General features: G+C 39.4%; 1 protein-coding gene across 3 annotated transcripts in view; it reads left to right on the top strand.

Annotated features, from left to right (window-relative positions):
• The first annotated feature begins 10,442 nt into the window (after nucleotides 1-10,442).
• Nucleotides 10,443-15,293, top strand: part of ANKRD44 (ankyrin repeat domain 44) — a 1,254,083-nt gene continuing 1,249,232 nt past the window's right edge. For all 3 annotated transcript variants that reach the window (XM_044060611.1, XM_044060613.1, XM_044060612.1), the window contains exon 1: nucleotides 10,443-10,705. In XM_044060611.1, the coding sequence (XP_043916546.1) occupies nucleotides 10,679-10,705 (27 nt within the window). In that variant the 5' untranslated portion in view covers nucleotides 10,443-10,678. The remainder of the gene's footprint in view (nucleotides 10,706-15,293) is intronic.

Raw genomic sequence — 15,293 nt, forward strand, 5'->3', positions numbered from 1 at the left:
GTGGAGGTCACCGAGTGCATGTCTGTAGTTACTGCAAACCAGAGAATATAAGGGGTCAGTGTATTCCCCTACTAGGAAAAATGGTTCCTACATGATGCCTTACTGAACAACTTGATCTCTGCTCAGAAATCTGTGGTAGTCTAAAATCAGTGATTTTTTTTAGCTTTTTTCTCCTCACAACTGACTGTCAGCTTATTCCCATGACCTGTCTTCCTCCACCGGGCCTAGCAGGAACTCCCAGTCTCCCCAGACTTAATTAGATCCATGTTTGGGACTGCTGAGGAGATCAAAGTTCACAATGCAGCATCTTATTGCTGCAGAGGAGTACTTTTCACCTACTTAATTTCTCCTTGCACATGCCTGTTACATCTGGAGGATGGTTGTGCAAGGGGGGTGAGCTGGTGCCTCATCTAACCTCTGTGTGGCTCATGCAAGATTCCCCACCAATCGCTGTTTAGGACAAAGCCCTCACTGCATGTCCATAGCCTCTGATAGGGATCAAATGCAGAATTGTCCAAGCATGCACACCCCACCCAGAATAGGTCCCAGTTTCAGTGATTAGGAGTAAATAGGGAGTAACAGTTAACATTATGAAGTATCAGGTGGAACTGTCTTAACTGCTCACATTTATAAGCTACAGTCTAGATACCAATATGTGCACCATTCATTTGTCTTTAGAAAGATTTCAGCCTCCACAGTATGTGGCTTCAAAGCTCATTTAGTGATAGTCTTCCAGCGCCCATCTTTGCCTCAGGGCTTTGGACTTGATGGCAGCAGGAATCACTACAATATCCATCACCAGGGTCTGTATTACATGATCAAAACCTTAAATTATCGAACACATAAAGGTCGATCACGAAATATCAAACCCTTAAAATCGAAAATGGCCATTTGCATGTAAGGAAACAATACTGTTGGCCAAATAGAAACTAACTAAATATTCCAACTCTGAGATCGCTGTATAGCAGAGAATGAACAAAATCCACATAACAGCTAGACTCATTTCCCTGTGTGGAAACGTCTGTTCACAATTTTCAGACTTCGGTATTTAGTGATCAACCTTTAGGTGTTCGATAACCTAAGGTTTTGATCACGTAATAGGGAACTTCCATCACCAGGTACCACATGAGAATGTTAAAGTGGACACTACATGTGCAGTAATGTCAAGATATCAGACCTTGTGTCACAAGTTAAAATTTCTAGTGTCTGCAAGTATCCTCCACAGTGGTGGATGCATCAGCCTATTTGGCAAAAGTCAATTCTTTCCAACTCCTGGCATCACTGGTGGCAGTAACCACTGATGTGTTTACCCAGGGAGGAGCATAGACACAGAGGTCTGCATTTGTGCCAGTATTCTGGAGATAATGGCAGTGCTTCTTAACCTGCAGACATTTCAGGACTGCATGCTCCAGGATGTGATAGTCATTCTTTCCAGTTATAAGGCAGTCAAATGTTATATCAGCAAACAAGAGGAATACACACCAGTCCCTAGTGTTGAAAAGTAATGAGGGTGTGGGAATGAGCAATGTCATCCAATCATTTTCTGGCAGTCAACTATATTCCTGAGGGAACCAAATGACTTATGGACAAGCTTAGCTATTGTCTTCTGATGCTCGAGTGGTTCATAAATCATTTGGTAGCACAAACAATCTTTCATCACCGGGGCACACCCTGCTGCATCCTTTTCACCTCCTCAACCAGCAAAAGGTACAATAGTTTCTATTTTCTCCACTAGAAGAGTGTCCAGGAATACTGCCATCCACAAATTATCCCTGGACTCCTCTACGTTCAACCCCATTTACTCTGATAGTGAGATCTGTACAGAAAGCAAAGCAACACACATTCAAAGTCATTCTCATATCACCATTGAGGCCTCAGCAAGTATGGTTTCCCTGGTCATGCCTCAGCTGTTGGAGAAACATCTCCATCTATGTCCATTCAGAACTCTATTATTCCATCTCTTCAGTAAGCCCCACCCAGTCCTCTTTTTCCATTGATGGCCAGTAACCCCACCTTCCATTCTGGGTAGTCTGAATTATTATAGCTTCCTAGAACAGTAATAGTAGGAAGACTTACAAAAGAAAATTCTCCACATAGATTTAAAAAAGCCTTGACTCTTTCACAGCTAGAACACTTCTAGTGGTCAAGCGCATCTCAAAGCTCTGGCCTTTGACTTGGTTACTTTTCAGTCATAGTGCTTTTAGCAACCGTTTCAAACTTACATCAGGGAGCAAATTCATTAACTTAGTGCCTCTGAAGATCTGAAAGGCCTTTTTGAAGAGTACCTTTCTTTTGAGGCCACCCATTAAGGATCTCATTCCTCTGTAGGACCTTTACTTTGTGCTGGAGAAGTTGCCTCTCCCCAATTCTGAACAAGGATCAGCAGCAGAATTAAAGAGATTACCACTGTAACCATAACATCATCTAAAAGAATTTCTGAGTTGCATGTACTTCCAATTGAATCTCTTTATCTTTCATAAAGACAGAGTAGAATTGCACACTAATCCTTACTTATTGCCTAAGATAGCTATTGAGACTATTGTCAATCAGTCCATCCATCTATTAGTTTTTCACCAGCTACTCAATCAGAGATTACCTTCTTTCTATAAATATGCATAAACAATTTCAATTCAGTTTGAATAAATCTAATTTCTTATTCAAATGACAAATGCAGCTGAAAGGTATGCAAAATGATTTTGGCTAAATGGCTGAAAGACAGTATCAAACAATACTATTGTTATTGTTTGCCTTTGGTTAAATGAGTAGCCTTTTGGAGAAGGATTATGGAATGACTTTCAGGGTTTATTTTGTGTGACCTAATTAAACCCAGGGCAAAGACAGTTTAATGGATTAACACTATTAGTTGATGTTTACCTGAGTTTTTACACATTTCTTTCTTTCTTTTTTTTTTTGACATGCATGTTTCGGACTTTCTATTTTATAAAACACCTTTATTAAATTAGCACTTGTGACATAGGCAAACATATTTATATAACAGCAATCAAATTGTATTAAACCTGATCACATTTACAAACATTATACATCATATATATTGTTTTATACAATATAATAAATCCAACGTTACATAAATAGTTTGATTCCTGCCTTCTCTTAAACCTCACTCCTCCTCCAAATCATTTTTTTCTGCATGTATTGCTCCCACACCTTCCATTTTTATGTAATTTATTCCTACCCTTTTCTGAAGATTCCATGTCTTGTTTTTTTTTTTAAATCTCTGCTAGAGTATTAGGGCGGCCATGGTGGTGCAGTGGTTAGCGTTGCCACCTCGTAGCAAGAGGTCCTCTAGTTCGATCCTCGGCTGGGGTGCCTTCTGTGCGGAATCTGCATGTCCTCCCTGTGGTCGCACGGGTTTCCTCTGGGTGCTCCAGTTTCTTCCCACATCCCAAAGACATGCTGTAGTTGGATTGGACACTCTAAATTGGCCCTAGGCATAAGTGTGTGCATGTGTGTGCCTTCTGTGGAAGGTTGGGCACCGGGCTGGCAACTCGACACTGTAAAACTCCACTGCCAATCATGAGCGGACAGGTGATCCAATGCGGCAACCCCTAACTGGGAAAAGCAGAAAGAAGAAGAAGAATCTCTGTTACAATAGTCAGTACTTCAAGCATGGACTTTGATTTCCACTTTGTAGTAACTGCTTTTTGGCAATCATCAGAATTAAACTTAGTAAGACCTTACTATGTCTAGTCAAGTCAGATCGGTTATCCCAGTTCAAAAAAATATTCACTTAGTTAAGCTCATTTGCCCGCCCAGTATTCCTGCCAGAGTACTCTGTAGGCAATTTTTAAAGTCTGACAACTCATTACAGTCCCAAAACATTTGTTCCCAGTTACCTCTTTCTTCCCCATTACACCTCCAACATTTGCCATCTAACTGAGTAAAAATTATTTGGCGTCCGCTTAGGGTATAAAGTACCCATGCAAACAGTTCCAGGCAAAAATCTTAAATCTTTTAGACTTTGTTGCATATTTGGGAGCCATGCATACATTATTTCATTGTTTCTCTGTGAATTGCTTGTCTAACATCTCTTCCCAATCTTTGTCTGACCTCTTCTGACTGATTCCTGTAGTTATCATACAATATGTTGTATACCCTACTAATTACGTCTTTTTTTAATAGCAGCTTCTGTTCTACATTCAACTAAAAACTCTACCAGTGCTAGTTTTTCACTTATGATTCCATTATTCCTTTCTCTTTGCCTATTGTCTGATATGAATCCATGATAGGGAAGAAAATCTCTAGCCTGCAGTCCAAATATCGTTTAGGCCTCTTCCCGTTCTGTTTCCTTTCCTTCTCTAGTTGTTTGCTCCCAGCACCTTGGTTCCTTTGCCAGATTCCTCTAGTAAATTCCATTTCCCTCTTGCCTATTCTTAAACCCCCCTAATTACAATTGGCAGAATCTCCTTTCTCCAGTCCCATGCTGGCTTAGTTCTTAGTATACTTTCTGCTACTTTATGAATATAATATTTTGTATGACTGTTGTTATTCTCCTTAAGGATCTGCATCCAAAATCACACTCTTCCTTATTTCTTGAATTCGCCTCCTGCTTCATCATCATCCCTTTCCAGTTTAAACTGTAGCTTTCTGCTTGTGTTATATACAAGAGCCTTAACAAGAAAAAAGAAAGAAAGAAGGAAAAAGGGCATGTGTTTACTTTAGTATCCCTATTATACACAAAAATAACTGAACATTCTTTATTTTATATTGTACAGTATATGTCACGTTGTATAAAAATACTCTTCAGAACAAATAATATTTTACTTATAGTTCTTTCCTTTGTCTTCCCATCTCCTCTAATTTTCTTCAAAACATTAATTTGATGAAGTAGAGCATATGCTTTAGAGTCCCCCAAGTCCCCTACAAGTTTAACAGTGTCAAAAAAAGTCAATTTTTTCCAGGTTTTCTAATTCTATTTCACCAGTTTGACTGATGCTTTGTAATACCACATTTATTCATTAATTTCTGAGTTGCTGATTTTCCTCCTGTTGATCTCCATCTCTCAACTCCAGTTTCCAGTTCATTCCCAACATACTTCTGGTTCTTCTAGTTAACTCCTGGGCTGTCTTCTGTCTCTCAAGTATTTTCCTTTGTAACACTGGAAAAGGTTTCACTGGCATAGTCTTTCTATGAACTTTATTATCAGAAGAATAAGAAGCAGAATCCCTTCAGTTTTATAGTTGACTTTTTGTTGGACAAACTTTTGTATTTCCTAATTAGCATTTTCTGCATTAAAATATGACTTTGACACTCCAGTAAGAAAATATTCTCAGGATAGCTGGATACAGCAACTTGAATCTCACACATGCTTCTTGACATTTCCTGATTGCTGGAATAAATTTACTCCTCCTTTGCCTGGTGTACAGTCAGTAATCATTTTCCACAAACACTCTGCGGTCAACAATTTTTAGTACTTTGTTCTTCTGCCACTGTTTTGTCAGAATCAACTCTTTCTGCTGGTGGGATTGCATCTTTACTATTTGAAGTCTTGGCCACTTTCTCATATCCAGATTTGGAGCAAATGCACTATGTACCCTTTCAATTAACATCTCCTGCTGTGGAATACTGGTCCAGTTGCTTATTTGTGCTTTGATAAAATTAACAGTCCATTCCTTCTAGTTTCTCTGGTACAGCAGAAAATCTCAGGTTTTCCCTATGTGCTCCATCCTCTAATTCTACCATTCTTGAAGCATCTCTTCTTTGGTACTCTCACACTCAGTCAGCCTTTTCTTAATTTCGACCTCTGATTTTTGCAGTTATATCAGCTTGTCTGAATATCTATTTAAAGCTTCTTCCATTTTCTCCAGCATTGTTTGAGTTAATATACTCCTTTAGTGTTTCGATTATTTTAATCAGCTGTGAGCACATTTGACTTATTTTTCCTCTCATTTACTAGAAGTCATGTCTTGCACCAAAGCTGGAGCTTTAACTGCTCTTTTGCTGAACACCTGCAGGATTCTTCCCAGACAATGTTTTCTCTTCTCCTTTTGTGAATGATTTTTTTCAGGCTCTCTAAATTTCTACTTTCCTGGTATCCAGGCAGTGTATTTACTAGCCAGTAACTGAAATTTACCCAAAAGGTCAAATTTGCTGACTCTCTTTTCTTGAGTTTCTGTTGTCACACTTGGGGAGTTGAAAATAAGCTATTACTCAGTGTGCAGCCATCTTGGAAGTCCCCTAAAACTAGATTATTTTAACCTAGTTAGCTCAAGCCCAGATGCCACATACAAAGGTGCCTCACCCTAAATGGCCTTCACCATTTAGAATACCCACATGACCCTATCCTACCTCTGAATCCAGCTTACTCTTTAAGGTGGTTTTAATTGAAATGTGTTATCAATGCACTAAGGTATCAGTGCTAACAAATGATCTTGGCAACCACTGCCCTGTCATCACAGATCCTTCAAATCTCCTCAGAAGCTCCCCTCAACTTATAGCAGAAAAAACATTTTCTGAAATAAAACTGTAAAGCTAGTATATTACGTTATAGTCAACAAATGGGTCTCCTTTACTCATAGAAACACACTCAAACAATGCTTTATCTTACTTTATTTCTCAACTGTCAGCCATGTATGGCACACTTTCCCTTAAAAGCATGGACATATGAAAGGACAGTTCTGGCCAGCTTTAATCAAATAAGCCAAGAATATCATAAGACAAAAGGATCTAGCCAAAAAAAAAAAGAAAACATGAATCATATCTGTAGTCAACCTTTACCATACATTATTTGAACTACATAAAACATGACAAAAAAAAAAAAACAACTCGTACAAAGCTACTTATCTTAGGAACAGACAATTTGCTCTCACGGTAATTCCACAATTGTTCTGGAAAACCATCTGTTGGTCATCTGAATGTATTACTAATTGCTGAACATACTTAAAGTGATGCATATTATATTGCGGCAAGCACATCAACAATGCAGTGTTGAATGAAAACAAAGCTCACGGAACTTACATCAATTACAAATGTTATGATCAATGACAGAAACAAAAAAAAAATAGGCAACTACTTTGTAGACAGATACTGTCTGAATAGTGGCACTGTTAAGAAAAGGGGGTTTAGCAACCTGATAGCTAGGGCTAGGTTAAGGGAGGGGATTGTGTTAGTACACACAAGTAAGAGTAGGGGGTGGTGAATGACAAAAGATTTTAAGTTTTTTCTCAGAGTTGCATAAAACAATGATTTTAGAACTGAAATACCTTACTATAATATGAAACAGAAAAAACTCAAATTCTATAAAAGTGAAATTTTATTTTGGTAATAAAGTGAAGTTCATTTGCAGTGGTTGCAGATATGGTTTGTCATCATACCTCTCAGCCTCTAAGTGCAATGAATCTGGACAACTTAAAAATAATGATGAGACAAAAGTCCAAATCAGGGACGGATTTTAAATATTGCTCTTACAAACTTAGAAAGTTGACAGAATTACAAATGTTTCATTAACATGTACTTTACAAAGGATATGAAGTTTGAAACTCAACTGTCTGCCATTATTTAGTGACTTCAAGCCTCAATGATTTGCCAGAAAACCATAAATTTTATTCGGCACAGACGAAAAATATAAGGCAAAACTCTGGACATTCTGTAAAAATCTGGATAGTTGAGAGGCATTTTTGCCATACAAAATTACACATTTCCGTAAAAAATCCCATACCTCTCAACTGTCCCAGTTTTTCAGGAACATCCTAATTTTGGCTCAGATTTTTGCTTTGTCTGCCAGTGTTATAGTATAGAAGGATAAATCCCTAACTATGGCCCAGACAACCTTTGTTTAATTAACATCTGACCATTTTAGGCTCCAGCAGGGAGGGAGGGATGGCTGGGCCTCTCCCAGGGGGAAGGGTATTTACTGATGATACGCTGTGAGAGTGTTATGATGCAATGAGGGCAGGGAAAGGGTAGGACAGATACCAAAATCGTCCCCTTATGGAAATAGCCAGAACTCCGGGTCACGCTTAAACTCCATCAACCTAAACAAAGCAGACTTTAACAAACTAAACACCTCCTATATAAAGTACCTAAGTTTGCTACTGACTCACCCTTCAGGACACATCACTGCATAGCTATCAAGCAACTATCCTGGCTAGAATTATCCAACCTGCTCACTTATAACCAGCTTACAATAGCCCACCAAATTCTGTGTTATTCTGATAGACTTCCTGCTCTTCAAGGTCTACATAATATTTAATATCTACCCTAATAAATGCCTATTAAGATCCACCAATAAAGCACTGGCTGACATAGGCAAAAGCAATATTATACCATGACCTCCCCAAAACGTGCACGCTGATTGGCCAGCGTGCACATTGTAAATCGAGTTATACTAATGGAAAAAGGTCCGGTCGCCCGGACTTTTTTCCATTAGTATAACTCTACTTTTAAAACACTGTCTCGCTATGTTAAATGGGTTTAACATAGTGAGACAGCTTTAAAATAAGCAACGGAGATCTCCGTTGCTTATTTTAGCTGTCTCCATGCTAAACCCATTTAACATAGCGAGACAGGTTTTAAAATAAAGCAACGGAGAAAGCAAGATCTCCGTTGCTTTTCTGTTTCGCTATGTTAAATGGGTTTAACATGGCGAGACAGTTTAAAATAAGCAACAGACATCTCCGTTGCTTATTTTAAAGCTGTCTTGCTATGTTAAACCCATTTAACATAGCTACAGTAAAAAGCAACGGAGATCTTGCTTTCTCCGTTGCTTTTGCTCACAGCTCTGATGTACTGTGCAGGCGCAGTACATCAGAACTGCCGCAGATGCCAGACATCTGCGGAAGGGCAGTAAACAGGCATTATACTATGCCATTATTTAAGAAAAGTAATAGTTTCTTTTCTTAAATAATGTCATGGTATAATAGCAATAACCCACTTCTGGGTGTGGGTAATGCTGTATTTACCACGGTTGGCTTTGTTTGGTCCCTCGGGCTTCGCCCTCGGGACGAAACCACGCCAACCGTGGGTAAATCCAGCATTACCCACACCCAGGCGTGGGTTATTGCTATAATAGCTCTGGGGACTCCTTGTTTTCCATTTCTGTTGCAAAAGCATGGAATGCCATCCCTGTCGATATTAGGGCCACTGAAAACAAAAATAATTTCAAAAAACTCCTCTGGTCCTATTTAAATAGTTCTTTGTTATGCAATTGTTCTGACATTGGGTAGCTCGTTTAATTAGATCATATCATACATTAACTTTCTATGAAAGCTTGCAACAACTTTCTATACTCTTAACCAGTGTGTGTTTACTGTACTAGCCACTGATGAATGTAACCAAAATGAAAAAACAAAATGTCCTTTTTTAACTGTGTTGTTTTAAATATATATACTGTGCTCCTTATTACTTTTTTTTTTTTTTTCTTTTTCTTGCCCTTCCTTAACCTTATTATTATTGTACTGACTTTGTTACTGTACTTTATTATTTGTTGTTGTATTTGCTGTAGCTTTCTCCCCTGGCCTTCAGTGAAAATGTGGATCCAAAATCCATGGGACTTTTTCTGGTAAACAAATGTAAAATAAAAAATGAACGAATGTCTGCTCCAGACCTATAGAGAAAGTCCAGGGGAGTAGTAAGCTGACTGGTAGACCTGGCGATGGATGTGGGGGAGGTGGTAAGCATGATAAAGCATGATACCAGTGATACAAAAAAATGTGTTGCTTATGTAAAAAAAACTGGTAATTGGAGCTTTAATGTGGTGTATTGTACTTCATAAGTAGACTTCTTTTACTTCTTTTAATACATAAAATGTTTATATTATATATATATAACTGGAGATTAGAATAGAAGATTGGGCATCTAGCAAAAGGTAAAAGGGCAAGCAAAAGTAGTTAAAAAGGTATGAAGTATAGAGTGCAATTTCTTACCACCAGAATCGTGAATAAATCTAGAAATAATCAGGTGCATTTTTAAAAATAGTATTACCATTAGCTTGAGAGACTGGGAATAAGAGAACGCCAAATAATATGCATTTTGCGACGTAAAACAATTCTGATAACTCTACTTAGCGTCATTATTTATTAAGCATAATCCATTCCCTTTTCTAAAATCACTTTTTATAAGGATTAGGAGATACAGAACAACATTTTGATCCAAATCAGAGTTCACTAAAAGATATGCTTAACTCATTCAGGGTACTTAATTTGTATCAACCCGAATACTTAGCACTTTAGCTGATCACTGTTCTCGGCGTTTATATTTGCACTTCAAAGTTATATCGTCAGTTTCTAGCCAAGAATATTTCATTCATCTGGTCCTGCTGCCTTTGTACATAAGACACGGGTATAAAAAGACCCCAACAATAACGTAAGGGCAACACAAACACGTGCAACAGTGCTAAATATGCAGAAGTTCTGGAATTTACTGATAGGCTGAGGAAAGCAATGGGCGGAGATTGGAACGTTGTTGTGAAGGGATGTTATAACGCTACGTCACGGGGAAGTAGTTGGCTGTGGTAATTCTATCTCCTTTCCAGCTCACTTTCACAGCGCGTGCTTGTACTTCTCGTCTGTTTTGCTGCCGTTGTGTTTAGACAGGCGCTTTGCTGGATTGTCAGATTTCTGACACGTTGGGTGGTGTTGTTTTCAGGTGGATTATTCCCTTCATTGGATCTGAAACTGCACAGGACGCAACTGCATGTCAGCTATAAGGAGAAAAGGCACAAATGGCCGTTCTGAAACTCAGTGACCAGGTAGGAACAGAAAATAACAACGCAAAAAATACCGTGAGCAACAAAAATGCATACATAGACATTTGGATGTAAGAGGAAACGATTCCGATACATAAAAGGGAGGTTTCTTGCGCGAGCTGTTGCAGTGGATGCTTTTCGACAAGCATTGCCAAGGTTGTTGTGAGAAAAAATATACAGATGTTCTGGTTAATATTTTAGGCCAGAAAGAAATGCTGAACCGGGTAAAATTGTACTGCTGTAAAAAAAAAAACGCTCGTTGTCTGTGCTGGCAACATTTTACATTATATATAAATAAATAATAGTCCCTGTTTGCATTACCCCCCCCCCCCCACCACCAACATAGCTTTATAGAGTCTCAGTGCATAATTCTTCATTTTGAAGGGAGCACTGATAAAAATACCCCCCCCCCCCCCGTCCTATATCTTGCAACAGAGGTGGGTATTATTTATGCATTATTAGACAGAAGTCGAAGTTTTCTCATCTGGGTAGTGAGAACAAATTAAGTTTGGATAGGCATGCCTGTAAAGGAGGGGGGGGGGGCGTCATTTTCTACTGGCAGCCCGCAGTTACCGATTACGTACAATATCCATGATAAAATAACTGACAGTTGCGTCCAGCTGTTTGGGATGGTAGTCGTTGCTGAAGCTGTCAGATTGTACTGCCTTCACACTTCCTTTTAGTACTTCGCTAACCCACTGCTGCGTTGTTTAGATTCTGAACTTGGGGGTGTGTTCGTACTGTGAGCTTCAGGGCGGAAGTGTTTAAAGTCTTTACAAATACAATATGAATAACTTTTTAGTTATAATTCCTTAGGACATTTAACAATGAGCATGCAGAATTTCATGAATGAAATTTATTAGGCTTACTTTTTGAAGGGTGATATTTAAAACTCACCCGACCAGTGTTTGCAATTTCACTATGATGGACAAGTTTTGCAGCCCCTACCATTTATGTAATGCAGAAGTTGTCTTTATCATATGGGTGGAGGTTGTGGGTGTAGGGTGCTTATGTATGTATTTGTAAATGTTAATATATGTTTGTATATGCATATGTTCATATATATATTCATGTATATGTGTGTGTTTTGTAAGGCTGATGACTGCAGTTTTACATTTTTTAAATGAAAAAGGGTTAAGGAATAATTGCGCTATGAGCATAATTTAAGATCTTTACTGATACTTAAGTGATGAATGGAGTTTTGACCAGTTCATTGACTTTGCATAGCGTTTATGTTTCTTGTAGTTCAGTTTATGTTACTAGCTTATTTTTTCATGGTGTTGTTGTTTGTGATGCTTTATTTATAAATACCATCAGAAATTAAATTATTTGAAATAATTCCTGAAATGTTATATTAACAACATTTATTATTTTCAGTTAATAATTACAATAAATGAACTCTTAACATTGATAGGCAGGACTTGTGTGTTGGGCATATTAACTGGTAGACTTCAAGGCCTTAGTTATATGATATTGAGTCCTCCCCCCTTTTGTGGATTTGTCATAGTTTTGAAGATTAAATGACTAAACTGCATCTGCCACACTTGCACTTAGTATTATGTCCACCTTGGAATGGTTTATTGCAGTTATTTAGTGCTTTTAAATTGTTTATGTACCTTTTGTGTATAAAACGCATTCTCCTGTATTGCATTAAACCATATTTGCATCCTGCTGGGAAGCCTGTGCAAAATATACGAAGTGGTGCAAACCAATTTAGAGTGTGAATCAGTTGTAATTTGTATTTCAAATAATCTGTTGTGACATCTGTATTTCTTGTGTTACATGCAAGATTAACATTGAATATGGAAAAATAATTGCTTAGAAGTTGAAATATTTTGTAATTCGGGGTATGGTACATGTAGAATTATGGTTTACAGTCTTATAATGTAGAGATCTTAATCAGGGTTTTTGTTTTGGTTTCTGCCTCCTTTAGGCTTTTTTCCTGGCTTTGTATGGTTAGGTTGTCACTGTCATAGCTTTAAATTCCTTTCTGCCATTAGGATAGAAATTGGAGGGTGGCAGGGCAGGCTTCTATCATACATCAGGAGAGGTTTTGTGGTGTTAAGTACTTTTTCCCCTTTGCATCTCAGAAGGACGAGATGCACAAGCCAGTGCATTTCTTTGTGCCGGTCACAAGCCCAGATAAATGGAGAGGGTTGCGTAGGAAGGGCATCCAGTGTAAAATTTTGCCAAATCACACATGCGGACAAAAGTACAGATATACATACTGGATCGGTCGAGGCCTGGGTTAACAATGACTGCCACCAGTACTGTTGGCCAACAGGGTACTGGCGGAAATTGGGCTACTGTTGGCCGAAGGAGGAGAAGAGGGGGAAGGCATGCCCGAAGGCAGGTAAAGGCTAGGACTGTGATAGTGAGGGTTGGAACTTTGAATGTTGGCAGTATGACTGTTATAGGGAGAGAGCTAGCTGATAATGATGGACCGAATGAAGGTTGATATATTGTGTGTTTAAGAGATCAGATGGAAGGGGAGCAAGGCTAGGTGTATTGGAGGCGGGTTCAAATTGTTTTATCATGGTGTGGATGGGAGGAGAAATGGCGTAGGGGTTATCCTGAAGGAACAGTATGCTAAGAGTGTTTTGGAGGTGAAAAGAGTGTTGGATAGAGTGATGTTTATAAAGCTGGAAATTGATGGTGTAATGATGAATGTTGTTAGTTCATATGCTCCACAAGTTGGGTGTGCGATGGATGGGAGAGAAAAATTTTGGAGTGAGTTGGATGACGTGGTGATGACTGTACCCAAGGGTGAGAGACTGGTGATTGGAGCATATTTCAGTGGGCATATTGGTGAAGGGAACAGAGGGGATGAGGAAGTGATGGGTAGGTATGGTGTTAAGCAAAGGAATGCAGGAGGTCAGATGGTAGTGGATTTTGCGAAAAGGATAGACATGGCTGTGATGAATACGTATTTTAACAAGAGGGAAGAGCATAGGGTGACATATAAGAGTGGAGGAAGATGCACACAGGTGGATTATATCTTATGTAGAAGGGCCAGTCTGAAGGAGAATTGGTGACTGTAAAGTGGTGGCAGGGGAAAGTGTAGTTAGGCAGCATAGGATGGTGGTTTGTAGGATGACATTGGTGATCAAGAAGAGGAGGATGAGTGTGAGGGCAGCACCAAGGATCAAATGGTGGAAATTGAAAAAGGGTAATTGTGAGGTGGAGTTCAGGGAAGAGTTAAGACAGGCACTGGGTGGCAGTGAAGAGTTACCGAATCGCTGGGTAACTACAGCAGAGATAGTAAGAGAGATGGCTAGAAAGGTGCTTGGTGTGATACATGGAAAGAGGAAGGAGGACAAGGAGACCTGGTGGTGGAATGAAGAAGTACAGGAGAGTATGCAGAGAAAGAGGTTGGCGAAGAAGTTGGATAGTCAGAGAGAAGAAGAAAGTAGACGAGTATAAGGAGATGAGGTGCATGGCAAAGAGAGAGGTGGCGAAGGGTAAGGATAAGGCGTATGAAGAGTTGTATGAAAGGTTGGACACTAAGGAGGGAGAAAAGGACCTGTACCGATTGGCTAGACAGAGGGACCGAGCTAGTAAAGATGTACAGCAGGTAAGGGTGATAAAGGATAATGAGGGAAACGTACTCACAAGCGAGGAGAATGTGTTAATCAGATGGAAAGCATACTTTGAGAGGCTGATGAATGAAGAGAATGAGAGGGAGAGAAGGTTGGATGATGTGGGGATAGTGAATCATGAAGTGCAATGGATTAGCAAGGATGAAGTAAGGATAGCTATGAAGAGGATGAAGAATGGAAAGGCTGTTGGTCCAGATGATATACCTGTGGAAGCATGGAGGTGTTTAGGTGAAATGGCAGTGGAGTTTTTAACTGGATTGTTTAATGAAATCTTGGAAAGTGAGAGGATGCCTGAGGAATGGAGAAAGTGTTTTGGTACCTATCTTTAAGAATAAGAGTGATGTGCAGAGCTGTAGTAACTACAAGGGGATTAAATTGATCAGTCACAGCATGAAGTTATGGAAGCTAGGTTAAGAAGGGAGGTGATGATTAGTGATTAGCAGTGTGGTTTCATGCCAGGAAAGAGCACTACAGATGCAATGTTTGCTCTGAGAGGGTTGATGGAGAAGTACAGAGAAGGTCAGAAGGAGTTGCATTGTGTCTTTGTGGACTTAGAGAAAGCATATGACAGGGTGCCTAGAGGAGTTGTGGTATTGTATGAGGAAGTCGGGAGTGTCAGAGAAGTATGTAAGAGTGGTACAGGATATGTACGAGGGTAGTGTGACAGCGGTGAGGTCTGCAGTGGGAGTGACGGATGCGTTTAAGGTGGAGGTGGGATTACATCAAGGATCAGCTCTGAGCCCTTTCTTATTTGCAATGGTGATGGACAGGTTGACAGACAAGATCAGACAGGAGTCCCCGTGGACTATGATGTTTGCAGATGACATTGTGATCTGTAGTGAGAGTAGGGAACAGGTGGAGGAGACCCTGGAGAGGTGGAGTTATGCTCTAGAGAGAAGAGGAATGAAGGTCAGCAGGACTAAGACAGAATATATGTGTGTGAATGAGAGGGAGGATAGAGGAATGGTGATAATGCAGGGAGTAGAGGTGGC

Source organism: Protopterus annectens, chromosome 2.part0, assembly GCF_019279795.1.
Source record: "Protopterus annectens isolate FY-2018-M chromosome 2.part0, PAN1.0, whole genome shotgun sequence".
NCBI lineage: Eukaryota > Metazoa > Chordata > Ceratodontiformes > Protopteridae > Protopterus > Protopterus annectens.